The 26,727-nt window shown below is 45.3% G+C and overlaps 1 protein-coding gene across 6 annotated transcripts; it reads left to right on the top strand.

Annotated features, from left to right (window-relative positions):
- On the top strand, nt 1-25,611 carry RNF19B (ring finger protein 19B). 6 transcript variants are annotated; one of them, XM_058678434.1, is made up of 10 exons: nt 5-819; nt 12,245-12,450; nt 14,708-14,852; nt 16,717-16,879; nt 17,304-17,418; nt 18,394-18,534; nt 19,718-19,925; nt 22,852-22,983; nt 23,747-24,244; nt 25,454-25,611. In XM_058678434.1, exons 1-9 carry the CDS (start codon nt 167-169, stop codon nt 24,204-24,206), a joined length of 2,223 nt encoding a protein of 740 aa, XP_058534417.1. In that variant the 5' UTR covers nt 5-166; the 3' UTR covers nt 24,207-24,244; nt 25,454-25,611. The 6 variants fall into 6 exon arrangements, with proteins under 6 accessions (XP_058534427.1, XP_058534435.1, XP_058534441.1 ...); XM_058678452.1 differs by lacking the exon at nt 25,454-25,611 and having other exon boundaries at nt 2-819; nt 23,697-23,831; XM_058678458.1 differs by lacking the exon at nt 25,454-25,611 and having other exon boundaries at nt 3-819; nt 14,711-14,852; nt 23,697-24,561.
- Nucleotides 25,612-26,727: the final 1,116 nt, after the last annotated feature.

The following is a 26,727-nucleotide window of genomic DNA, read 5'->3' as shown; positions in this document are numbered from 1 at the left end:
GCGGCCGCGGGGCGGAGGCTTTATAACCACTTGGTAGCAGCTGCTCGGCTTCTACCTCCGGGAGGGCGGCTGAGGCGGCGGCCGCGGCGCCGGCTGGGGGCGGGGGCCGCTGAGGCGGGAGCTGTGGCGGCGCTGGGCGCCCCGGGCTCCTCGACCTTTGCGGGCCATGGGCTCCGAGAAGGACTCTGAGTCGCCGCACTCCACATCCCTACACGCGGCCGCGCCCGACCCCAAGTGCCGCAGCGGCGGCGGCCGGCGCCGGCGCCTCACCTTCCACAGCGTCTTCTCGGCGTCGGCCCGCGGTCGCCGCGCCCGGGCCAAACCTCAGGCCGAGCCGCCGCCCCCGGCCGCTCCGCCGCCGCCGCCGCCGCCCGCCTCAGCCCAGACAGCCGTCCAGGCCCCGCCGCCCGAGGCGCTGCCCGCCGAACCGACGACAGCCGAGGCCGACGCGGAGGCCGCGGTGGCGGCAGCGGCGGGGCCCGGGCTCGACGATGAGGAGGCGGCGGAGGGCGGCGGCCCGGGCGCGGAGGAGGTGGAGTGTCCGCTGTGCCTGGTGCGGCTGCCGCCCGAGCGGGCCCCGCGCCTCCTTAGTTGTCCGCACCGTTCGTGCCGGGACTGCCTCCGCCACTACCTGCGCCTGGAGATCAGCGAGAGCCGGGTGCCCATCAGCTGCCCCGAGTGCAGCGAGCGGCTCAACCCGCACGACATCCGCCTGCTGCTAGCCGACCCGCCGCTCATGCACAAGTACGAGGAGTTCATGCTGCGCCGCTACCTGGCCTCGGACCCCGACTGCCGCTGGTGCCCGGCCCCGGACTGCGGGTGAGCGCGGGGGCGTGGCCGCGGGGGGCGGCGAGCGGCGGTCCTGGGCGCTGGGAGCGAGTGTGTGCCCCCCACACCCCAAGGAGGGAGCAGGTGAGGGATGCCCAGTGAGCGGGTGGGCGGGGACGCCTGCACCTGCGGCGGGGTGGGAAGCGGACCTGGTGGGCTCCCAGCCCGTGGACTGGAGGGGAAGGGCCGGGCTGAGCGATCGGTAATGGGAAGGGAACTGTCCATGCAGTCAGGAGCTAGGGAGAGGAGGACCCGGGGGGACAGGGAGTGTTTGGCTAAGGAGGAAAGGCGCAGAGCAGTGTGAGGGGCAGCGCCTCGGAGGGGTGTGTCCGCTTGGTTGGGGGCAGACAGCGCTGCAGAAGGCGCGTTCTCCCCGACAACCACTGCTGAGAGCTGGGATGGAGGTGACACACGAATGGCACTAGAGGACTGGGGCAGCTCCCTGGCAGGGCTGGGGTGGAGGCGGGATTGACAGACCCTTTCTTCCTCAGGGAATCAACGGGGCAGTGGGAGGAAGGATGCCCAGAGGGTGGGGTGGTGGGAGAAGATATGTCTCCCGATCCCTTTGATCTTGACCTCTTGATAAGTTTAAGGCACCGTGTATGCTGAGTTGTAAAGGTCAAGGAATTGAGAGATGCTGTGTCTGTAGTGACTCGCTACCGCCAGATTTCCCTGTGGAAGCTTTTGGCGAGGACTCCCACCTACCCTGAGTTTGTTGTTGTCCGTGCATCCCTGAATGGAGGCCTGCACACCGGAGGGGCCCATCCAAGTGCTGGGGAGGGAGACTGCCCCTACCTGCTCTGTGACCTTGAACAGATAATTTTGCTCTTGTATGTCATGCTTTGAGAGACGCCTTGCTCTGGGTAAATATACTGCTAGTAAAAGGCTGCGTGTGATCCTCACTTCAAAGGAGTCGCGAGGGCTTTGAATCGCAGCCTGTGTGTCGAGACTGTTTTGCCATGCCAGGATACTGTTTGTATTCTTTCAAAAGGCACTGTTGTAAAAGTGTCTCAGAGTCAAAAGCTAACCAGTATGTTTTCGTTACTTTTCTTTCGTTTCTTTCTTTCTTTCTTTCTTCTTTTTTTTTCTTCAACTCTGCCAAACTTGTGTTTAATAATGGTGTTATTTAACTTCCGAGAGGGAGTTTCTGAGTTTTTGAAATATTGTGGTCAAAGGTACTGTGTTTGTAGATGACTTTCACTTTCGGTTAATAAGTTTCAGGAAGGACTTTATTGGGCTCTGTGAAGGCTTTGCTGACGTCTGGTGGTCCTAACTTGGCCCTAAGAGGGTAATAGTCTTCAAGCTTTCAGATCAGCTTTCTGGATTAAAGGAACACGTACAAGAGAATCCTGCATGATTAATTTTAGGCTGGCATATTAATTCCTTTTTGAGATGTTTTTCTGAATTTTAACTAAGAAATATGGCATCATTGATCATCCTTCTGGAAAAGCTTCCCCTGTTTTATGTCTCTGAAGTCAGTCTGTCTTTGCTCACATAAATAGGGACAGAAATTAATTGCCAGTGTGGTGACAATTCTAAATAGTGACTTGGAAGTTATTAACAAACTAGGCCATTTCTTATTTTAGCCAAGTATTAGGTTAGTATCCAGGTTTTTTTTTTTAATGCTAAAAGAATTACAGCAATCATATAAAAGTTCTCTTCCCTCCTTCCCCCTCCCACAAAGGCAAAGTTTGGGAAGAGAAGGAACTGGCATCTAAGTACCTGTGTGCCAGACCTACATATGGTCCTCTCAACACTATTAGATTTTTTTAAAGATTTGTTTATGTTTTATTACAAAGTCAGACAAACAGAGAGGAGGAGAGACAGAGAGGAAGATCTTCCGTCCGATGATTCACTCCCCAAGTGACCACAATGGCCTGTGCTGCGCCGATCCGAAGCCGGGAACCAGGAACCTCTTCCAGGTCTCCCTCGCGGGTGCAGGGTCCCAAAGCCTTGGGCCGTCCTCGACTGCTTTCCCAGGCCACAAGCAGGGAGCTGGATGGAAGTAGAGCTGCCGGGATTAGAACCGGTGCCCATATAGGATCCTGGCGCATTGAAGGCGAGGACTTTAGCTGCTAGGCCACGGCGCCAGGCCTGTCACACTATTAGATTTGATACAGTTTTACACATAAGCAAACTGAAATCTAAGAAAATTGAATGACTTCTGCCAAATCGTATAGCTGGTAAGTGGTGAAACCAGGCTTGGAAAGTTCAGGCTTGGCCTGAACTCCAAGCAAAACTGTTTTTCGTTCTGCTCAGCCTCTGTTTATAAAAGCACTAGCTTGGAGCAGAAGACGCTCACGCATCATACCTAATTACCTGGGTTTAAATCCCAGCTCCAATCCTTCCTTCAGCTGCCTAGTAATGCTTATTCTGGAAGTTAGCAGGTGGATGACTCAAGTACTTGAGTCCTTACCACTTAATGTGAGAGACCTGGATTTAAGTCCTGGACACGTGACTTATGCCTGGACCAGGTTTTAGGGAGTGAACCAGTGGATGGGAATGATCTCTGTGTGTGTGTGTTTCTACACTTGATCTTAGCCAAAAGGCCGAGAAGCGATGTGTGTGTGTTTCTTTATCGCTCTCCATCCCTCTGCCTTCCAGATGAAACAACCTTAAAAAAAAAAAAAAAAAAACCAGCAAAACTCTGTCTTGTCACCATTACTGAAATGCTGCTTGGTGGTGTTCCTTAATGGTGCTCTGTGGACAACCCTGACAGCTAAGGATGCTAGAATTTGGTTTTTGTTTGTTTGCTACCTGTTAACAGTCTCCTACCTACTTTATTTTTTTGTTTGAAATAGACACTTTTCTCATGATTTGAGAGACTTGGTTAATGTGAGCAAGGTGTTTTGAAATGGCTCAGTTGAAATTAGTTAGATAAGCAAGAGAGTAACTTCAAAATTCTGTCACTTTCCAAACTGTTGTCTGAATTTCCTGCATGCACGTATGTGTCTGCTTCTTTGTTGTGTGCGTGAGTGTGTGTGTGGTTTTTTTTTTTTACCATCAGGATAAAAGCTTTTGTGTTCCTACTGAACTGCTTTTGTTCGGTTTTATTTTATTATTTTTAAAAATTTTATCTAACTGTTCATTTATCCTGGACCTCGGCAAAAAAAAAATAAATAAATAACTTAGTTGAGCCCTGGAAGAGATGGACAAGCCCCAGTTAGCTTCTCTTCTGTTTAATGTCCACAGATGAGATCCTCCTTCCATGTGTGTTTGTATGTTTAGCAAAGTAAGGGGAGTGTATAAGTGAGCTTCCCAAATTGTGACTGTTAAATGTTTATAAATAACAGACTCAGTTTACATTATTTAATAAATTAAGTACAGTATTAACTAAGATTAATCTTTACATGTACTTTCAAATGAAATAACATTAGAACAGAATACAAATAACTGGTATCTTATGTAGCCTTCAGGCTATAATATTATTCATAATTTTAGTTTCCTACAGGTAGGTGGTAATTAATGCATCTTGTGAAGGAGAAACCTGGGAGGTTTTGTATGTGGGTCCACTGTCTCATCGGTAATAAATGACGCAACTGACCCTGTGTTTCTGCTGAGAGTTTCTTTTCAGAGACCTACAGGTCATGTAATGTATGATTATGACACAACACATGTATCCTGTTTTGTTCTCAAGTGCCCTGTTCCCAATCTCTAAATCCTTCCAGAGGCTCTAGGAGACTGAGGAGTAAGTGAAGCAGGCAACAAAGGTTCCTGACATTCACGGGAAATTTGTGGAGATGGATAGGCAATAAGGCTGACTTCGCCTACATTCTTTGGGACGTCCACTTTCCCTGGCTCTGGTGCTGTCCCTGTGCTTGCAGAGGCTCCCCTCACTCCCAGTCTGACCCCAGTGTCAGCTGTTGGTCTTCCCAAACAGTTGGACTGGATCCTGCCGTATGTAGGATGCTTTTGTTCATTCTCAGCACGTTTATGACAAGAGCAAGCTCCCTGAACCAGAAAATTTTACAGTGAAGAGATTTTTCCATTTTGTGGCCTCCTTGGGCCTCTTTTCCTACCTCACTTCCATGACTCAACGCCGCATCTCCCCACCTTCCTTGTATCGGCCTCTGGCCCAATACATCTGTTTCCCTTAATTTTTTAGTTATTTGAAAGGCAGAGAAACTAAGGGAAGATCCTCATTCATTTCCCCCAAATGCAACAGCCATGTGGTAACCTAAGCCCTGCCTCAACCCTTATGCCAAACACCTACCTGCAGTACATTTATTTTTCTCCTAAGATTGATTGATTTATTGGAAAGGCAGCGTTACAGAGAGAGAGAAGGAGAGACATATATCTTCCACCCACTGGTTCACTCCCCAGATAGCCAAAACAACTGATGCTGGGCTAGGCTGAAGTCAGGAGCTTCTTCTGGATCTCCCATGTGCGTGCTGGGACCAAGGACTTAGGCCGTCCTCCACTGCTTTCCCAGGAACATTAGCAAAGAATTGGATCAGAAGTGAAGCAGCACTCTGGAATGTTGGCACTGCACACTGTGGCTTAACAGTCTGTGCCCATTGCACTGACTTCAAAAGTGTGTATTTTAAAGGGGAACATTTGTATCACTCTTCTGCTTATGAGTATTTAGAAAGCTAGAGTAGGCCTTTAGCCTTGTGGGTAAGCTGCCTGCATGATGCATCCAAGTTCTTCAGGTTTGATTCCTGGCTCTGGCTCCTGACTCTGGCTTTCTGCCAGTGCAGACCCTGGGAGGCAGTGGTGATGGCTCCAGTAACTGGGTCCCTGCCACCCTCATGGGAGACCTGGATTGTGGCAGGGCCTACTGTGGGTGTCTGGGGGTGAACTGGTAAATGGAAACATCCTCCCTCTCTGTTTCCTCCCGCTTCCTCTCCTCTCTTCCCGGTCTCCTCCTCTTTCCCAAATGAATAAAAATACAGTGGCTAGGATACCACTTGGATTGTCCACATCACACATTGGAGTGTCTGAGTCTTGGTCTACTTCTGATCCCGCAATACTAATTCCTACTAATGTACACCCTGGGAGGTAGCTCATGACTGCTCAAGCAGCTGGGATTCCTGCCACCCATGTAGAAGACCCAGATTGAATTCTGGGCTCCTAGCTTCAACCTGGCCCTAGTCTGATCTGTTGTGCGCATGTTGGGAGTGAACCAGTGGATGAAAATGTCTGTCTCTGCCTTTCGAATAAATTTTTTAAAAATTAAAAAGGTTTCAAGAAATGAAATGTTCATTGACTACTAGCTCTAGAATATGACTTTTCATTATGTTCCTTAAAATTTTAGTCTGTTTTATCATTTAAATTCCCTTATAGTTTACAGCCATCTTTTGGTTTTCTAATTATTTAATCTGTATCTGACAACTTTCTCTGAACTTTTTGCAGTCTTTAAACATGCTAATATACACTGTAAATCTTGCTGATGCTATTATGCAGCACATTTTGTTTTGTCTTCTGTGGTTTCTTTAAGGCTAATTTCAATCTTTTTCTAGGTGTTTGCCATTTTCTGAACCCTTTAACAGTTTTTACTGTGGCTTGCTTTGGTTAGTGTAATTTTTTTTTTTTTAAGATTGATTTATTTCTTTGAAGAGAGAAAGATCTTCCATCCACTGGTTCACTCCCTAGAAGGCCATAATAGCCAGCACTGGGACTGGGCCAAGCTGAAGCCAGGGTCTTCTAAGCTCCCATGTGGCTTGCAGGAGCTCAGGAATTCTAGCCTGAGCTTGCCGAGGCCATTAGCAGGGAAATTGGAAGTAGGTTAGTACAGCCCAGGAATGCTGGCATTGGAGGTGGGAGCTTTAACAGCCACTTTTCAACACCAGGCCTTAGAGTCCTTATTGAACAATAGATCTTGTGTTTTGAGTAGATTAGGAGTTCTAGACAGGCATGTCTATATCTCAACTATTTCTACGACTCCAGGTGCAAAGTTTTTCAGATCTCAGAAGAATGGGGAAATAGGTAGATTTTGATGAGAGAACAGCATAGTTCTTGCAGGAGGAAAAGAGATTAGTTTGGACAAAACTAGTGATTGTCTAGCAAATACTTTTGAGAGTGACACTGGTGAATCCTGGGCAAGTGCTAGATATTACAGAAAAGACTTAGAAATATCTCAGCAGAGATTGGTTTAGAGGAGGAGACATATGATTGACAGGAAATTGTGAGTGTCCTGTGATAAGTACTAAAAAAACACATGTACTCTTAGATAAATGAACTAGGTTTTGCATGCATTTATCAAGAAAATGTCACAAAGGGGGTAAGCTTTGATATGAGCCTTCAGGACGAGGAGTAGGGGCAGGTATTTGGCACAGTTAAGCTGCTGCTTGGGACACCTGCATTCCATTTCAGAGTATCTTGTTAAAGTCTCAGTTCCTTCATGTCTATCCAGATTCCTGTCAAATGCACACCCTCTGGAGGCAAAGGTGATGCCTGAAGTAGTTGCATTCCTGTCACCTATGTGGGAGACTTGGACTGAGTTTCCAGCTCCTGGCTTTGGACTGGTACATTCCTGGTTGTTAGGGCATCTGGGGAGTGAACCAGAGGATGAAAGATCTCTCTGTGTCTTTCAAATAAAATTAAATGGAAAAAAAAGATTAGGAATAGGAATTTATACCTGGAAGATGAAAAGAAAAGAAAAAATTTTTTTAATTTGAATGTTAGGAGCAAATACATGGAAATTGTCTGGGTTTTGGCCTAGTTGGGTTCTGGGTGCATACTCTAGTGAGTATAGTGTGGAAAGTGACTCAAAGTCAGTTGGGAAAGGTATACTGGGCTGACAATGATAGGCCTGTTGAGCTGTCAAAGCCATGCGCAAGTTTAGGGTTAAAGGATTTCTTTTTTTTAATTGGAAAACCAGATATACTCAGAGGAGGAGAGACAGGAAACTCCTCCGTCTGCTGGTTCATTCCCCAAGTAGCCATAACCGCCAGAGCTGAGCTGATCCGAAGCCAGGAGCCTGGAGCCTCTTCCAGGTCTCCCACATAGGCACAGGGTCCCAAGACTTAGGACTGTCCTCGACTGCTTTCCCAGGCCACAAGCCAGGAGCTAGATGGGAAGCGGGGCTGCTGAGATTAGAACCGGCACCCATATGGGATCCCAGCATGTGCAAGGCAAGGATTTTAGCCACCAGGCTATCCTGCCAGGCCCGGATTTTTTTTCTTTTTTTGAAATTTTGTTTTTAAAAGATTTATTTATTTTATGACAAAGTCAGATATACAGAGAGTAGGAGAGACAGAGAGAAAGATCTTCCGTCCGATGATTCACTCCCCAAGTGAGCCGCAACGGCCGGTGCACGCCGATCCGAAGCCGGGAACCAGCAACCTCTTCCGGGTCTCCCACACAGGTGCAGGGTCCCAAGGCTTTGGGCCGTCCTTGACTGCTTTCCCAGGCCACAAGCAGGGAGCTGGATGGGAAGTGGAGCAGCCAGGATTAGAACCGGTGCCCATATGGGATCCCGGCGCGTTCAAGGCGAGGACTTTAGCTGCTAGGCCACGCCGCCGGGCCCATCTTTTTTTGAAAGTTTTTAAACACAAGAGCAACATCATGATAGATGACCTCTGGATATGAAATTTGAATTTGAGTATGGAATAGGAATATCAGGTTGGAAGTTTGGAAGTCGTCTGGCTTAGAGAGGGGTCTTTTTTTTTTTTTAAGATTTATTTATTTTTTTTTTATTACAAAGTCAGATACACAGAGAGGAGGAAAGACAGAGAGGAAGATCTTCCGTCCGATGATTCACTCCCCAAGTGACCACAATGGCCAGTGCTGCGCCAATCCGAAGCCGGGAACCAGGTCTCCCTCGCGGGTGCAGGGTCCCAAGGCTTTGGGCCGTCCTCGACTGCTTTCCCAGGGAGCTGGATGGGAAGTGGAGCTGCCGGGACCAGAACCGGCGCCCATATGGGATCCTGGCGCATTGAAGGCAAGGACTTTAGCTGCTAGGCCACGCCACTGGGCCCGAGAGGGGTCTTAAGTAGAGCAAGAAGAAAGGAGAGAGGAAGGGTACAGCTCTTTGTGACTGCTTGTCCTGTGTCTGCCATCCTACCTTCACACCAGATCCCTATGTAAATCATTGGACCAATTAAGTTACATGCTTTGGGAATAGGAAGTACAGATATACTATAGGGACACATTCTATCCACTGGTTCACTTCTCAAATGTTTACAATCGTCAGGGCTGGTCAGGTGGAAAACAGGAGCCAGGAACTTCTTCCACATCTCTCACATGGGTGCAGGGGCCCAAGGACTTGGGCCATTTTCTGCTACTTTCCCTGGTGCATTAGCAGGGAGCTGGATCAGAATGGAGCAACTGGGACTTAGACTAGCACCCATGTGGGCACTGAAGTTGCAGACGGCAGCTTAGGATGCTGTACCACAATGCCAGCCCCTTGAACTGTGTTTGTTTGTGTTTTTTTTTTTAAGCACTCCTGTTTTTTTTTTTTTAAGATTTATTTTATTTTTATTACAAAGTCAGATATACAGAGAGGAGAAGAGATAGAAAGGAAGTGGAGCTGCCGGGATTAGAACTGGTGACCATATGGGATCCCGGCGCATTAAAGGTGGGGACCTTAGCCACTAGGCCACACCACCGGGCCCTGTTTGTGTTTTTTTTTTTAATGATTATTTATTCGAAAGGCAGAGTTACACAGAGAGGGAGAGACAGAGAGAGAGGTATTCCATCTGCTGATTCACTACCCAAATGGCTGAAACTTCTCAAGAAGTTTTAGTCCAAAGTCAGTAGTTTATTCGGGGTCTACCACGAGAGTGCAGGGAGCTGGATTGGGAGTGTGCAGCCAGGACTCAAACTGGCACCCATCTGAGATGCCGCCACCACAGGAGGCAACTTTACCCACTCTGCCACAATGCTAGGTTGTGAACTGATTCTTAAATGGATATTTCACCAGGACAAGAAGTAAGAAAAAGACATTTCTAGGTGTAAGGAACAGGGCTTTCATGAGCCCAGAAGCTAAATGTAAGCATGCTGTGTTTTTGTATCCTATCTTTCAGGACAAGGTTGAAAATGTGTTAGCTACACTTGAAGATGATGAGCACTTGTATCTCCATTTAGAAAAGAGAAGCTAAGGCTTGGGATTGTAACTGGCTCACTGTCATGCAGTATGAGTCAGAGACAAGAGCTCAGACCAGGCGCCCAAAAACAGGAATACGTAGTCTCGTGCCCTGAGTAATTCTGTGTCATCGTGGTACTTTGCTATGACGATTTTATCAAGTGCTTTTCTTTAGGGGGGAGAGAGAGAGAAAGAATCTGTTAATGAACATTTACTCCCACTGTGTGAGAATAGGAGTGATCATGAAGTGTTTAAAGCTGCACTGCTGGTCTGTTCCATGGATGTTTTTCTCTGAGGTCATCCAATACCTTTCCCATGTACACAAAATAGCAAGTAAGTTACTTCTTTAGAGACAGATCTCAGTAGTTACTTTGCAGCTAGGTGGGGTAAATTTGCTCTCAACTCCTACAGTATCTGAATCACTTGCATTCACGCATTAACCTGTTCTTACATTGTTCTCTCTGAGAGTTTTAATACAACTTGTATTATATAACATACAGGATACATTGTTATTTACATTTTTAATATTCTCCAGTTTTCAGAATCAATAATAAACCTGAGAGCTTGAATTGCTACTATGAATATCTAGTATACATGCAAATAAACAAACTGTAGAATAAACCCAAGAAAATATTATTAGCTACTTATGTAATTTGTTAGAAGTCTTGGGATATGGGAGAGTGTGAAATAGGAAACAATAAAGCAACAATCACAACACTTAAGCCTGTACTCGTTGGTCTCTTTAAAAGTTGTGTTCTGAACTTTCACATTTTCATTTGTCTCCCTGAATTACTTTTTTTTTTTAAGATTTATTTTATTTTTATTACAAAGTCAGATATACTGAGAAGAGGAGAGATAGAGAGGAAGTGGAGCTGCCGGGATTAGAACCAGCGGCCATATGGGATCAAGGCGAGGACCTTAGCCACTAGGCCACGCTGCCAAGCCCTCCCTGAATTACTTTTTAAAAAGGCTTCCTTATTTGAAAGGCAGAGTTACAGAAAGAAAAATGTAGAGAGACAGACAGATAGAAAATCTTCAGTCCTCTGGTTCACTGTCTAAGTGGCCTTAACAGTCAGAGCTGGACCAGTTCAAAGCCATGAGCCTGGAGCTTCTTCCGGGTCTCCCACGCGGATGCAGGGATCCAAGGCTTTGAGCCTGCTTTCCCAGGCCACAGGCAGGGAGGTGGAAGGGAAGTGGAGCAGCCGGGATACAAACCGGCACCCATATGGAATCCAGCAGATATAAGGTGAGGACTTCAGCCACGAGGCTAGCTGCTGGGCCATAATTAAAATATATATATATATATATATAATATATAATATATATATTACATATTATGTATATACAAATCTTTAAAATAAAAAATATTTGAAAAGCAGAATGACAGAGGGAGTTACCTTCCATGTGCTGGTTCACTGTCCAAATGTCTACAACAGCCAGGACTAGACTGAGTCAAAGTCAGGGAGCCAGGAACTCCATCTGGGTCTCCTGCATGGGTAGCAGAACCATTGTTTGCTACCTTTCTTAACACATTAGTAGGAAGCTGGATTGGAAACTCAGAGTTACCAGAACTCAAACCAGGAACTTGGAAGATAGACAAATCCCAAGCTGTGACTTAACATCCACAACATCCACCCTTAATGAGGTATGTCCTCTCACAAGCGAAAAAATCTAATCTCTTTAAGTACAGCAAACTATCAAAAGCAATAGTTTTCTTTTTTTTTTAAGATTTATTTATTTTTATTGCAAAGTCAGACATACAGAGAGGAGGAGAGACAGAGAGGAAGATCTTCTGTCCGATGATTCACTCCTCAAGTGACCACAACAGCCAGTCTGCACCGATCCAAATCCAGGAGCCAGGAACCTCCTCCAGGTCTCCCAAGTGGGTGCAGGGTCCCAAAGCTTTGGCCCATCCTTGACTGCTCTCCTAGGTCACAAGCAAGGAGCTGGATGGGAAGTTGAGCTGCCGGGATTAGAACCAGCACCCATATGAGATCCTGGCGCACGTTCAAGGCGAGGACTTTAGCTGCTAGGCCACGGCGCCGGGCCTGAAAGCAATAGTTTTCTGTCTTATTATTTACGAAACTTGACATAGCAAACTGCTCCTAAAACAGCTCAAACTATAATTTAATAAAAGCTAGAAATTGAAGCTAAATGTAATATCTCCCCAAAATTTTTCAGCAAATAAATATTTGTGTTTTGAGCCTGTCAAGGAGTGTTCTTTTTTGCACAAGATAATTTTACAGTGGTGAGACATGTGCAGGTATGTGTTTTCTGTGCCTATTGTAGTGGTGGGGTGCAAGGTGACAGTAGTGTTAATCCTGACGATGAATGACTTGGTTAGATCACTCTTTACTTACTGTCATCTCTTCCTGTTTCTTTACCCAGTTATGCTGTTATTGCTTATGGCTGTGCCAGCTGCCCAAAGCTCACCTGTGAGAGGGAAGGCTGCCAGACTGAATTCTGTTACCACTGCAAGCAGATATGGCATCCAAATCAGACGTGTGATATGGCCCGTCAGCAGAGGGCACAGAATTTGCGAGTTCGGACCAAACACACTTCAGGTCTCAGTTACGGGCAAGAATCTGGACCAGGTATAAATTAGTGTTACCTCGTTATCTTTATTTGAGATTTCACGTGAACACAAATCTGGAAAAAATCATCTTACTATATGCAACCTAAATATGCTCTGAAATCAGAGCAGAAAATACCACTTGGTATTACTTCAGTGTTTGCTGTGTAGCTTCCTTCTCTGACCATGATAGGTTATTTGCTTCTTATGAAATTGGAACACAGCAGAATCAAATTCTCTAGTTTCTATGTTTGTATCGTATGATAGTACTTTAAAAAAAAGTTAGTGAAAGTTAGTGGAAAAATAAAATTACATTTTGTAGTAAAAACATTTGAAATCCAGATACTGTTTGTACAATCAAGTTTACTATGAACTTAAAAAGGCTTATTTATTTGTTTATCGGTTCGTTATTTTATTAGAAAGTCAGATTTACAGAGAAGGAGAGACAGATCTTCCATCTGCTGGTTCTCCCCAGCTGGCCACAACAGCCTGAAATGAGCTGATTTGAATCTGGAGCTTCTTCCAGGTCTCCCATGTGGGTGCAGGGTCCCAAGGCTTTAGGCCACCCTTCACTGCTTTCCCAGGCCACAAGCAGGGAGCTGAAGGAAGTGGAGCAGCTGGAACATGAACCGGCGCCCATATGGGATCTAGGCACATGCAAGGAAAGGACTTTAGCCACTGGGCTACTGCACCAAGCCCAGCTATTTATTTGAATGGTAAAAATATCTCTCTCTCTCTCTCTCTCTCTCTCTCTCTCTCTCTCTCTCTCTTGCTCTCTCTCTCTCACGCGCGTACACACACACATACACACACACATACCTCTTTCATCTGCTGGTCACTCTACCTTCAACTGCCGTGCTGGGACCAGTGCTGTAGCACAATGAGTTAGATTGCAGTTTGCAGTCCTGGTATCCCATATGGGCACCCTACTTTCAATCCAGCTCCCTGCTAATGTTGCTGTGAAAGACCTAGAAGAAGCTCCTGGCTCCTGGCTTTGGCCTGGCCTAGTCCCAGTGGTTGTGGCCATTTGGGAAGTGAACCAGCAGATAGAAAATCTTTCTCTCTCTCTTTTCCACTATGTTTTCAAATAAATAAATATTTGAGGGGTTGGGGAAACATGCACAGGGCTGGGCCAGGCTGAAACCAGGAGCTGGAAACCCAAGTACTTAGGCCACCTTCTGTTGCCTTCCAAGCACATTAGCAGGAAGTTGGATGGAAAGTGTGGGGTAGTCAGGACTCAGAGTAGGCCCTCAGGTAGGGAACGTGGACATCCCAGGTGGCAGCTGAGACCCCTCTGTGTCACAGCACCTGGCCCCATGTACTTTCTGGAATAGCCTCAATGTCTCAAAATGAGCAGTAGGTCATTTTGTCTAGCGACCTTTCCAAAACTTTCACTGTGAGCTTAAAGGCATTTAACTGGTATTAAACCTGTGTTGCGTACTTTTATGCTTCAAGTGCATCACTACTTTGGGAGGTAGATACAGATTAAGAAATACTAATATGAATCGACGATTAACTTTAAAAGGAGAAATGTCACAAATGTATGACATTCTGTTCCAACCTTGACATGTAAGAGTAAATCTATTTTTAAATGTTAGTTGATTTATTGCTTTTTGTAAATGTATTTTATTTCACTGATGTCATTTGGGAGAGGCTAGTAGGAAAGATTTTGCCATTCACTTTTTCCTGGCACAGGATGACCTTCTAAGTTGTCATTTTAATAGGACAGTTCCTAACTTCTGTGAAAATTAGCAAGTGTACACTACATAGCATACCCAGTTGTTTTTACATTTCAGTTTGAAAGGATCATTGGAGGGGTCTGTGAATTGTGTTAACAGCAAGTCATATGAGATTTGTTGACTCAGATACGTTAGTTTCCTAGGCTGCTACTTTTCTAACCTGGAAGCCAATTCTAGGCTTCAGACTGTTTGTCCTGTGGAACTCTGATGTTAAGTATGTCAAACTCTTAGCTGGTAGAAAATCTGTTTTTCTTGGAACTGCGTTTTTCTCCAGGGAAGTTTCCTTCCTCAGAATATGTCTCAAGTGCTGTGTAAGACGCGGCTCACCACGATAGGCAGCTCAGTATGAGACAAAATCTGTTTTATGAAAATTCCTGAGGTCTAGACATAGCAAACTTTCCAGTAAAGGGGGTTGCACAATTTGGAATTCTGTGTTAAGAGTTCTATCTACTCATTTCTTATGTGTTCTCCTAGAAATAATTGGGCCAAACTGGGTTTAACCAGGGTATTTTTCTACCCATTCTTCCTTCCCCTCCTTAGCAGATGACATCAAGCCATGCCCACGATGTAGTGCTTACATTATCAAGATGAATGATGGGAGCTGTAATCATATGACCTGTGCAGTGTGTGGCTGTGAATTCTGTTGGCTCTGTATGAAAGAGATCTCCGACTTGCATTACCTCAGGTGAGATGGGCAGCGTGTCCATTGCTTTATCATCTTGTTGTACTGACTTAGGGGAAAGGATGCAGTTGTCCTCTTACTGCAGAAGGAGGAAGCTGAAAGTTCCTGTGCAGAACCTCTCTGGTCATGTTGTTCTCCAGCCCAGCAACTGCCAAGGACTATCCGCAGTAACATCTAGATCGTATCCTACCGGTCACTAGCGTGACTTTTAAAGCTTGCCAGGCTTCTTCTGTTTTGTTTTCATATATCTGTATCTCTATTTCAGATCACATGGACTTGCTGTTCCTTGTGTTTCATTTCGCTCTTTCCATCATTCTTTTTTTTTTTTAATTTTTTATTGTATTTTTGTTGACAATATTTACATAGTTAATTATGGTAAAAAAAAAAAAAGGTTCAGGGGTATAGGGAAGTGGGTAATAGTATTATGTCCATATTGTTTCCATCATGTATCTGAGGTAAAGGGGGGTATTGACGGAGAAGCCCCACCCAGTTTCCCACCCACCCCAAGTCCCGGATGTGGGGTATACTCTGAGATCCTTGTTCAAATGGTTTTAACTTTCCATCATTCTTATTTGTGGTTCCTCATGGCATGGATTGCCTTTCTTCTCTGCAGCCTTCCACTATCCCTTCACCTCAGCCTGGACATTTTCCCACTGAAATGCTGCGCTAGCTTTCCTAACTTTTCTTTCCTCTTTTCCTCTTCATTGGTGTTTCTTTATCTTTCATTATAGATATCATTGCTTGTGTATTTCATGCATGTATCTAATCTTACTGCACTGTAAGACCTATTAGAGTTATGACCTGTTCACAAGGTTTTTGTGCCGTGAGTTTCTAAAGGATTCACTGAATGAATATTAAAATATTGTCCTGGAAGAGTTAACACTTCCAAAGAAGCTTAAATGTGTAGAAGAAATAACTTCATTTTTAGTTTAACATTTGAATAACTATTCACAAAGAGATGAACAGATATGATCACTACTTTCAAAACTGCTTATTCCACCAAGTAGAAAAGATATACAAAAGGGAGTGAGCAAAAAGGGTTGGGCACAGAAAGCCTAAGTAGAAGCAGCCAAATTCAGTTTTAAGTTGCAGTAGAGGGTGTGACGATATTTTTTATATCCTTTCCCAAAAGCATGGTAGTTTCAGGGCGTGGGTAAGGCATAATGCCAAAAAAAACTACAAGAATAAAAATGTTCATTAGCTACATGGCATGATGTGTTTGAATGAGATGTGAAGTACATATGCTATGCAAGATCCCAAGTGATGTCACTTAAAGAAGCTGGCTCTGGGCAGAAATTTGGCCCAGCACCAAGGATACCCACATCGCATACCCAAGTCCTGGGTGAGTCCCAGCTCCAGTTCCTGAATCCAAACCTGGACTGTTTCCAGTTCCTGGTTCATACTTTAAGCTAGACCTGATCTCAGTGGTTGGTGCGTTTTGGAAAATGAGCCAGTGCATGAACGCTCTCTGTTACTCTCTCTGTTACTCTCTCTGTTTCTGTCTCTCTCTGTCTGTCTGTCTCTCTCTCTCTCTCTTTCTCCCCTACTCCTTTGTTTTCTGCTTTTCAAATAATAATAATAGCAATAATTTTTTGAAAATAGAAAGTTGGTCATTATTGGTGAGTTTGAGAAGATAAAGTTCAGCAGAGAAGAATAAGTAGGCTTTCAAATCTTGAGGCCTGCCTTTGTAAAAGTCAAGAGCCCAGAGCTTTGATGGTCCAGGGTGTCCTTTGCTCTCCCTTGTCTACATTTCCTATAACTAACTCACACCTAATGAAAAGAAGGCTATTGCTTTTATCAAATCCTCTGAGTACAAAATGGTTGTATTTTAAATGTTGACACTAACTTGAGCCTGTTTTCTCTGTAGCCCCTCTGGCTGTACATTCTGGGGCAAGAAACCATGGAGTCGGAAGAAAAAAATTCTTTGGCAGCTGGGCACATTGATAGGTGCTCCAGTGGGGATTTCTCTCATTGCTGGCATTGCCATTCCTGCCATGGTCATTGGCATTCCTGTTTATGTTGGAAGGAAGGTAAGACTTGCTAGGCTCTGTGTCTGTTTCTTGGTAAAGGTCTTAAGAAAATGGGGAGGAACTTATATTTCAGAGGTGCCTGAAAAAAATCAGCTGGTTCTTAGATAAAAATGACCTTAATTTCTTATGGGTTTTCATGAATCCCCATGAGAGCTGAAAGTTCTTGTTAACATCCTGGGCCTGGCTTGTCTCAGTGACTCAAACACCAAGTCCTTCCTTCATTTCCCTGAGTTAACTTTGTCTCTACTTGATTTTTTCGGTGTTCATTTATGTTTCCTAGATCTGAATTAGGTTTGGGAAAGATGTTTTCAGGATTGAGAGATATGTTTTATGTTCATTATTTATAAATGAATATTCACTTGTCATTTTCTCCCCCTGGCAAAAAGCCTGGTGTCCTAACCTAGATTTTCTTTTTTATTCTTAGATTCACAGCAGGTATGAGGGAAAGAAAACCTCCAAACACAAGAGGAATTTGGCTATCACTGGAGGGGTGACATTGTCAGTGATTGCGTCCCCAGTCATCGCTGCCGTCAGTGTAGGTGAGCCGGTGTGGGCCACAGTTGCTCTGTGCCAGCTTTGTGATCATGTGCCTTAGCCAGCCAGCTTTCACCTGTAGACACCTACTGTTTATGCCAACCCCCAGGCTAGCAAATACTATTGAACATGAACAACCTTATTGTAATTTTTTTCCTTTTTTTCCGCCAGACTAAGTTATCAGAGTGGGGTCTTTCATTATAAAATTGGTCTGGCATGTGGAAAAAAGTCAAAGTAACCAAAGCCCTAGTTTTTCAACGTTGATTCTCTTCCTGCTCCCTTTGTTATGGAACCCAAAAGGCTACCTGTGTTTTTAACTCCTTTTAATATTCTGAGAGGTGTGAAATTTTGTTTTAGGAAAATAATAATATAGCTAAGGTTTCATAAGATTCTCCATGTGCCAGAAGCAACTAGGAGTCTTACATGTGTTAATTCATTCAATCCTCACAAAAACAGCAGCACAGTGACAGCGGAAGCATGCAGCAGTTTAATCAAGGTCACTTAGCAGATTGTGAACCAAAGCATTCAAACTTATCTAGCTGTCTTTAAACAGCTAAGCCTTTCTACCTCGCACAGCAGAAAGATTTTGGAATTAATAGTTGGGGTGAAGTAGAGGATTCTAAAACCTTAACAGTAATTTAATGTTTGATTCTTGATTGGTTTTTGGGCTAGCACTTTAGCAGGGAGTGGAAGAGGGGAAATAAAGTCACATGTATTTAACTGGGCATTCTACATCCCTTCTCATTTGATCCTTTACTTCCCTGGGAAGATAGGTATGAGGTCGTTGTATAGCTAGTAAATCAAAGCCAAGATCTGAATCCACACCTTTCTCATTGCCAGTCTGGTCTTCCTTCTGTTAAAAAAGGCAGCCGTCTTCTTTTTTTGACCCTGTTAAGAGTGGTTTGCCCCTGCCCATGTGGGTAAGAGTTTGGAGCTGTTGCAGCTTAATGGCCTACTAATATCTTCTCCTTTTCCCCCAGGTATCGGCGTCCCCATTATGCTGGCATATGTGTATGGGGTTGTACCTATTTCTCTCTGTCGTGGAGGTGGCTGTGGAGTTAGTACTGCCAATGGAAAGGGAGTAAAAATTGAGTTTGATGAAGATGATGGTCCAATCACAGGTAAAAGATTTTTTTTTAAGATTTATTTATTTGAGAGAATTAGGGAGAGAGAAGTAATATGTTCCGTCTACTGGTTCACCCCCTCCCCCAAGGGTTGCAGTGACCAGCATTGAGCCGTGTCAAAGCCAGAAGCTTCTTCCAGGTCTCCCAGGTGTGTGGGTAGCAGCTGCCCATGCATCTGGGCCCTCCTCTACTGCTGTCCCTAGGCTGTTAGCAGGGAGCTGGATTGAAGTGGAGCAGGGGGACACAAATCAGTGCCCATGTGGGATGCCTGTGTTACACATGGCAGCTGTATCTACGATAGCACATCAGCCCCAAAAGACATATTCTTGTTGCCATTTGAATTTGTGGGACACAAGATTTAAAAATCAATAAAATCCAACACACTTTATAGAGGGATTGTTGTTGGATTACTTTGTGGGGGATAAAGTATTTTTAGCTTTTGATTTCTTTATTCTGGAGTGATTAGGTTAATTCCTCTGGTACTTGCCTCTGTATGGCAGGTACATCCTAGTAGAACTCCAGGTATGCTGGGAGTAGTGGTGAGTGTAATCAAGCCTTGCGTCTGCTCAGTACTTTATAATTTTCAGAGGACTCTACGTGGTTATTAGCTGACTTTTTTCAACAGCTTTCCGAAGAAGACAGGCAGGGGCTGTTATTAACCCTGTTTACATGGGAACTGCCTTCAGCTTTCCTTTATCAGTTAAAAGCTTCTGCGGACTGAGACTCTAGGGCAGATTTTCTCACTTCCAGTTTAGTGTCATTTCTGTTTTAGTACACTAGGAACCAGGGGCATAGAGATCACTAAAAGTTCCTTAATCTTCCTCGTAACATCAGCATGTGACCTAAACATATTTTGAAACCTTCATTTTGATGAAATGGCAGCTGTAGTATAGTGGAAAGAACAGTTGACTTGGAATCAGAGTTGTAGTTTGGTGTGACTGAGTAAATCATTTAGTTTCCAGTGCTAGTTTCTTCATCTGCAATGAGGGCCGTTATTGATAGGATGAAATATGAGCATAAGCTAACATGCCTGACAAGTGGTGACTACACATGGTAGCCATTCATTAAGTGAGTGCCTTAGTGCTTTTTTTATGTGAAAGGCTGCACTCTGAAGTCACTGCCTGTCACACAGTCTTGATGCTGTACCATCTTGGATTGAGCTATTCGGTTCCATCCGCAGTGGCAGATGCTTGGCGAGCCCTCAAGAACCCCAGCATTGGGGAAAGCAGCATTGAAGGCCTGACCAGTGTACTGAGCACCAGTGGAAGCCCTACAGATGGACTCAGTGTTGTGCAAGGCCCTTACAGTGAGACAGCCAGCTTTGCGGCCCTCTCCGGGGGCACCCTGAGTGGCGGCATTCTCTCCAGTGGCAAGGGGAAATACAGCAGGTCAGCAAATCATTTCTGTTTTCCATTTAGAGTTATATAGGCATATGCCTTATATCATCACATTTGGATTTAACTGTCACTGTTTCTTTTGGTTGGTTGGTTGGTTGGTTGGTTGGTTGGTTGGTGGTGTACTTGTTGCTCTTAAGATTTATTTATTGGGACTGGCTCCATGACACAGCAGGTAGAGCCACTTCCTGCAATGCCAGCATCCCATGCGGGCACCAGACCGAGTTCCAGATGCTCTACTTCAGATCTGCATCTCTGCTAATGTTCCTGGGGAAGCAATGAAAGATAGCTCAAGTGCTCGGACTCCTGCACCTACATGGAAGACCAAGAGGGAGATACTGGCTCCTGGCTTCGGCCTGGCTTAGCACCTGTCATTGTAGCTGTTTTGGGAGTAAACCAGCAAATGGAAAATCAATCAATTCTCTGTCTCTCTCTTTCTCACTCACTTACTCAAATAAAATCCAAATAAACAATAAATTCAAATATAAATCTTTTAACTAAATATTTATTAAGCAGTGGATAAATGTTGTTTAGTCATTAAACAGAGATAGAAGCAGAGAGAGAGAAGCAGAGCTTCCATCTGTCTGTTGATTCAATCCCCAAATACCTACAATGGTCAGGGATATTATAGTGGCAGGCAGGGACCCACTCTAGTCTAGCCTCCCAGGGTGCACGTTAGTATGAAATTGGCTGGGGACTGGAGCCAGGTCTTGAACACAGGCACTCTGATGTGGGATGCTGGCATCTCAGGTGGCATCCTAACTGCTGTGCCAAACTCCCACTCCTGAAGAGTCCTGACTGTAAATCCTCCCCCTGCTACATTAGGAAAAGAGCAGACATTTTTGTAGAATTTCTAAGACTGGGCCTTGAATTAGCCTTGTGGCTGGCTTTCAGTTGAGCAACATTTATGCTGTATCATCTTATTGGCTTACTAATATTGGGATTCCATTTCTGTTTGATAGATAAGAGAAATAAATTCTGCGAATCTGCATTGAGAATATGTGAAACTTTATGACTAAAAAAGTTGTGGCTTGCTTCCTGGTCATAGTCAGGGGAGCATAGCAGATGTTCTGAGAAGTAGTTGACTGCACTAGAGGAGAGCAACGCAGAGAGGAGGCAGGTGGGGCACAGCAGGATGGGGAGGGAGTGAGAGTGGCTGCCTGCAGGCCGCTGCAGGAGCCGAACCTGGGAAAAGATAGGGCTTGCTCGACTCCTGCCAACAGGTAGGTTAAAGTAAACTTGCCAGAAACTAGAGGGAAACTAATGTGGGTTCAGTTTTTAAAAAATAGGAAAAAACTATTTAGAAATCAAAAGAAGGGAAGAAATAGCTGAGTAGACACTGAGCTGCTTATTCCTGAAAGTGTTTAAGGTGAGACCAGATGGCCATTGGCCATTAAAAGGATTCAAGTAACAGATGGCAGGCGCACTGGATCCCACACCTGAGTGCTTGTCAGTCACCTGGGAGCCTCTTTAAAAGAGAGTTTAAGGCCCTACCCCATAATTAATAATTTAAATTTCCTAGAGTTAAACTGAGGAGGTGGTTTTGTTTCGCAGAAAGTTCCCTGGGTGAGTCCAGCATAGCCTTTGTGTAAATGAACATCTGAAAACCAGCTAGGTAGGTGGCCAGTGAGAAACTCTTCCAGGTCTGGCAGAGCTAAAGCTAGAACCCAGGCCTCTGACTGGATGCACTTTCCCATTGTCCTCTGTCATCTTCCTGAGTCCTGGTGTATCATGGGGAGCAGCAGAGGTGCAGGCAAGGGATGGAGGTGGCTGGAGTGTGAGGATGGCAGGATGGAGGTTGACCTGTCTGTGCTTCGTGATTCTACTGTCTCTTGTTAGGGAATCCCACCCCCACATGCTGGAGTAATCACTGCTGTGCTTTCTTCAGACCAACACCCCTGCGAATAAGCAGACAGACATAATTGGAGACGGATTGCTGAAACTGCAGCTTAGTCAGTCCAGCTGTTCCAGTTCTGTGAAAGCCTTTCTTTTATAGGAAGTGAATGAGTCAGATGGGTTTGACTGTGAAACCCATTATGAGGAAATACTTAAGTGTGTAACAAAGTGGTGTTGGAGTCAAGCAAGGAAATAGTTATGGTTCTCAGCTCTGAAATGCCATTGAAAGGACTGTTCTACAAGGAGGGAGAGGTGGCTCCTGTGTGCCCTTTAATGCCATCACCTGGAAATCATTTGGTTGCTAAATGTCTGAGTTCCTGTTATGTGCAAGCATGCAGTGTAAAATATGAACACGGTCTCCTTGTGTGACATTAGAGTAGTGCGAGAGAGGGCTGCACAGATTGATAGGGGTGGGGAGGTGCTGTGGGAGCACACTGCTGACGGTGACCAGCTTGCTGGGAGCACAAGGGGCAGACTGTTTCCTTTGGCGTTAAGGACTAAGTTTTCAGATATAGAATGGAGACTTTCAGAGACGGGATGGCAATAGCAGGTGCAGTCATAGAGGTGTGAACTGTGAATTTGGAATGATTGTGGTTTGGCCCTGTGATGAGAAATGGACCTGGAGACAGAGCCTTGTGGCAGATGAGGAAGAACATATGTGCTCCTTGGCAATGAAGAACTGAGAGCTAAAAGGTTATTAAACTGAGTGGTCTTTGTCCACTCTGGTGCTGCTCTGGAGGTTGTCTGACTTGGACTTCAGGGGCTACTAGAGAAGTCAATTGTAGTTATCCAGGAAGATGTTGAGGGCCTGAAGTGAAACAGTAACACTAGGGATTGAAAGGAGGGGACAATTCCGGTAGACAATGGAAGAAGATGTGTGGGCACGTGTTTGAACTGTTTGACACTTGGAGAGCAGACAGATCCTCACAGTTTGCAAGAGACTAATGAAGAAGGTGCGCACCACGAAGTAGACTGTCAGAATACCCAGGTCTCCTATTAACGTGAACGTCCCCTCTTTACACAGGTTAGAAGTCCAAGCTGATGTCCAAAAGGAAATTTTCCCCAAAGACACAGCCAGTCTTGGTGCAATTAGTGACAACGCAAGCACTCGTGCTATGGCCGGTTCCATAATCAGTTCCTACAACCCACAGGACAGGTATGTGCACAGTCAGACATCCAGGAGAGGCTGCATTGTTGGGTCAGGTGTTAGGTCCTCAGAAGCGCTGTGCTTCCATCGAGTGGGGCACAGTGTGTCCTGGGAACTCACTCAACAAGTCCTTAGCACTAGAGTGTTTGCCATCTCTTGATTCTTCTTGTTAGCACTTGATTTTTTTAGCAGTTTCTTTCTCTTTCCTTTCCCGATGCCCCCTCTCTCTGTGTCTCTCTGTCTCTGGTCTTGGCTGTTGCGATAGTGTGTAATTACATGGCATTTAAAGAGCTAGATATTGTCTGTGAGTCTAGGTTTCTGTTCACCCTCTGCTTGAAACAATGTCCTTAGTTGTTTCTGTTTCACTTGGAGGAGCTAGTGAGTAGAGCTGGCATGGAATGACTGTGATACTTCTTACTGTATGGATTCTGACTTTAATCATGGCACAGCAGTCAAAAGCTACAGAGTGTCTTATTTTGAGTAAGGTAGTGTGGGGCTCTGGTCCTCAGTTGAATTTTGAAGGTACTTTTCAGATGTTTTAGACTGAGCACACATGCTGTGTGTGTGAGAGAGAGATCAGCACAGAGGGTCAAGTTGCTCTTCCTCTATCTAGTTTGAACATTAGGCTCCAATTTTATTTTTTCTGAAAGTGAGCTCTAATCTGGTTTATCTGTCTTTTTGAACTTCCTAATCCCGGCCCCACAAACTGCTTTCATCAACAGGTACAGCATGACCCATGCATGACTCAGCAAAGTGGATTTTGTCTCCACAGAGAATGCAACAACATGGAAATCCAAGTGGACATTGAAGCCAAGCCAAGTCACTATCAGCTGGTGAGTGGCAGCAGCACGGAGGACTCCCTCCACGTGCAGGCTCAGCTGGCCGAGAATGAAGAAGGTGGGAGTGGTGGCAGTGGTGGTGGCAGTGAAGAGGCTGCTCCCTGCAAACACCAAAGCTGTGAACAGAAAGACTGCCTGGCCAGCAGACCTCGGAACGTCAGCCTGGCCCAGCCCGAGAGCATCCGCAGTGACCTGGAGAGCTCTGACGCACAGTCCGACGACGTGCCAGACATCACCTCAGATGAGTGTGGCTCCCCCCGCTCCCAGGCCGCAGCCTGCCCCTCGCCCCCCAGCGCCCAAGGTGCACCGAGCCCAAGTGCCCATATGAACCTCTCTGCCCCCGCTGAGGGTCAGACTGGCTTGACACCAGACGGTGCAGAAGCCAGAGTATGAAGTGGAATAACCGCTCCCATTTGAGAAGCACACTTGTTGTAACGGCATCTTTTGGAATCTTTTTTGGAGGGGTGGTGGGGTGGGAATTCACGTATTTTATTTCAAGGATTCTCTAGTCACAGATTTACCCCAGGAAAAATCTGAGGAATTTGGAATTTCTTAATAGATAAAATAAGAAAACTTTGCTCTTAGCCCTCCTCCCCTTCCCCCTCCTTTTTCAGTTTTAATTTATTGGTTAACCCGATGTTGACAATCCATGAGATGTCAGAGTGTACATATGTATGTGTGTATATTGTATGTATGCTAACATATTACCTAAGGATACATTTTAATAAAGATTTCTGTCATAATTCAACTTCTCTCACTTTCCTTGGCTTGGATAGTCTGCAGAGCCAAGTGTTGGAAACAGAATACTACATCTTGGACAGTCTCCAGGTCTGAGTTTTTCTAATCCCAGGGAAGACGGATTGTATTCAAATCCAGTTGCAGTTGAAGTTGTTTATGAATGAATAACTTCCAGTATGACAGGAAGCAAAGCGAGATTTATACTGGACTGTGGAGTCAGACTGACGACTAGCTGAGTCAGCAGTTAGGAAAGGAGGCCATGAAACTGAAACTGAACGCCATTTGCCCCCTAGCGGCAGCTGGGCAGTTCTCCTGTACCAGGGCTACACTTTGCCTGTTTGGCCTGTACTTTCTGCTTGTCGTGTACTTCAGATGATAAAGAAAGGCAGTCCTGGGTAGCTTCTAAGAGATGGCAGTGAATGTTACAGGGTTGCGAGGTGGGAAACCCGATTTTTATTAGAGGGAGAGAAATCGATTCTGCATTACCAACAAGCAGTAACCTAGGAGTTCTCTGCTCTTGGAGCTACACTGCCCTTATTCCACATAGCAGTCTCACAGAGAAGGGGGAGGCGTGCCATCAGAATCTGAACACACTTTTATCTGGCCTTAAATTTGTCAAAATTGAGCCAAGTTAGTGCTACTTTAGTGCTGTCAAGAATGACGTTCTGAGAAAGGAAAGCCTATGTGTGGGATAGCAGGAAAATGTAAGATTCCCAATCAGGCAGTTACTGACTCCGTAACTCTGTGAGCCAGCCTGCCACAACCCCAATGATCCCAAACCCCGAGACGATATTGTAGGAGGTCACAGTGCTAAACCCACCTGCCACCTTAGACCTGGGCCCAAAGGAAGAGTAGAACACCACCTTCCCTAAGACCAGACGGCTTTCTGTTTCCTTCCACAGGTGCACCTGCTCTGGTCTGCCTGGCCAGTGCCTCACTGCGGTGAAGATGACGAGTCTGCACAACAGGCAACTTGGAAGATTCTCATCTCTTGGGCACTGCAGTCAGACTTAGCACCTTGGGCGAGAAGTGCTGTTAGTGGACTTTGTGCCTCTAGGGGGTGGGGGTGAAGTGCCAAGAGGGTGCCCTTGAAGCAGAGTGGCAGATAGTCTGGAAACTTCTGAAATGCAGATTATCAACTCAAGACCTGTAGCTCTCGCAACATCTTGTTGAGAGAGCAATTCACCTGTATAAAAATCACAGTCTGTGGAGGGGCAAAAGTTTACAGCCACATCTGTGTTCCTTGTCTTCTGAGCTTTATTTCTTATTGCTGTGGGATGGGCAGCTTACTCTCTGGGTCTGTTTTCACTTAGCCAAAATGGAGATAATAATCTTAATGGTAGGGTTGCAAAGATTTATGAAACAGCACTGAAAATGCATACGACCCCTATTTTTCCCATCGTGCTGCAGAAATAAAAAGAAATGAGGGGAGATTCAGGGTATCTTCTAAGAAAGGAAGCGCATAACACAAAACCAGAGGCTATTTAAAAGAAATTTTTTTAATTCTCTTACAATCTTGGTGTCTCACCCCAGTGTTAGCCCTACAAAAAGCCCATCAGCACCACCTGCAGGAGACTACCAGTAATGCAGCTAGAACATGGAGAAAGCTTAGTTCTCTTCATCTTCATTCCTTCAGAAACACCTGCTGTATTTCAAGGATGGGTGCAGCACCAAGGAAAACACTCCTGACCCTGTGGAGTTTACATACTAGTAGGGAAGACAATCAATGGATGTAACCTGGACAAGTATGTCAAAGGAAACAAAGTGAAAAGTAGTAGGTAGTGTACTTTTTTTTTTTTTTTTTTGATTTAGTTTATTTGAAAGATAGATGAAGATATCTTCCATCAACTTGTTCACTCCCCAAATGCATGCAACAGTGGGGGCTGGGCCAGGCTGAAGCCAGGAGTCTGGAAGTCAGTCCAGGTTTGTTATGTGGGTGACAAGAGAGCCAACTCCTTGAGCAGTGCCCTGTTGCCTCACAGGGTAGGGATTAGCAAGAAGCTGGACTGGAGGTGAAGACAGGACTCAAACCAGGTGCGCTGGATGTGATGTGTAGGTATCCGTGCCAGGTGCCTGTCCTCCCCTCCACCCCAGCAGTACTGCTGTAGATAAGTCAGGTGGGTTTCTGAAAAGGTGCATTTATTAAAGATCTGAGTAGGGTGAAGGGACAACCAGG

Source organism: Ochotona princeps, chromosome 2 (genome assembly GCF_030435755.1).
Source record: "Ochotona princeps isolate mOchPri1 chromosome 2, mOchPri1.hap1, whole genome shotgun sequence".
Taxonomy (NCBI): domain Eukaryota; kingdom Metazoa; phylum Chordata; class Mammalia; order Lagomorpha; family Ochotonidae; genus Ochotona; species Ochotona princeps.
The sequence above is the reverse complement of the archived record's forward strand: the minus strand, read 5'-3'. Positions and strand labels throughout refer to the sequence as shown.

What these genes read in the sequence shown, in the direction of transcription:
- RNF19B (XM_058678434.1), top strand. Translation starts at nt 167, where the DNA reads ATGGGCTCCGAGAAGGACTCTGAGTCGCCGCACTCCACATCCCTACAC. An exon ending in CATCGCTGCCGTCAGTGTAG is followed by an intron (nt 17,419 to 18,393) that starts GTGAGCCGGTGT and finishes CTTTTCCCCCAG; the next exon opens with GTATCGGCGTCCCCATTATG. An exon ending in TCCTACAACCCACAGGACAG is followed by an intron (nt 22,984 to 23,746) that starts GTATGTGCACAG and finishes TTGTCTCCACAG; the next exon opens with AGAATGCAACAACATGGAAA.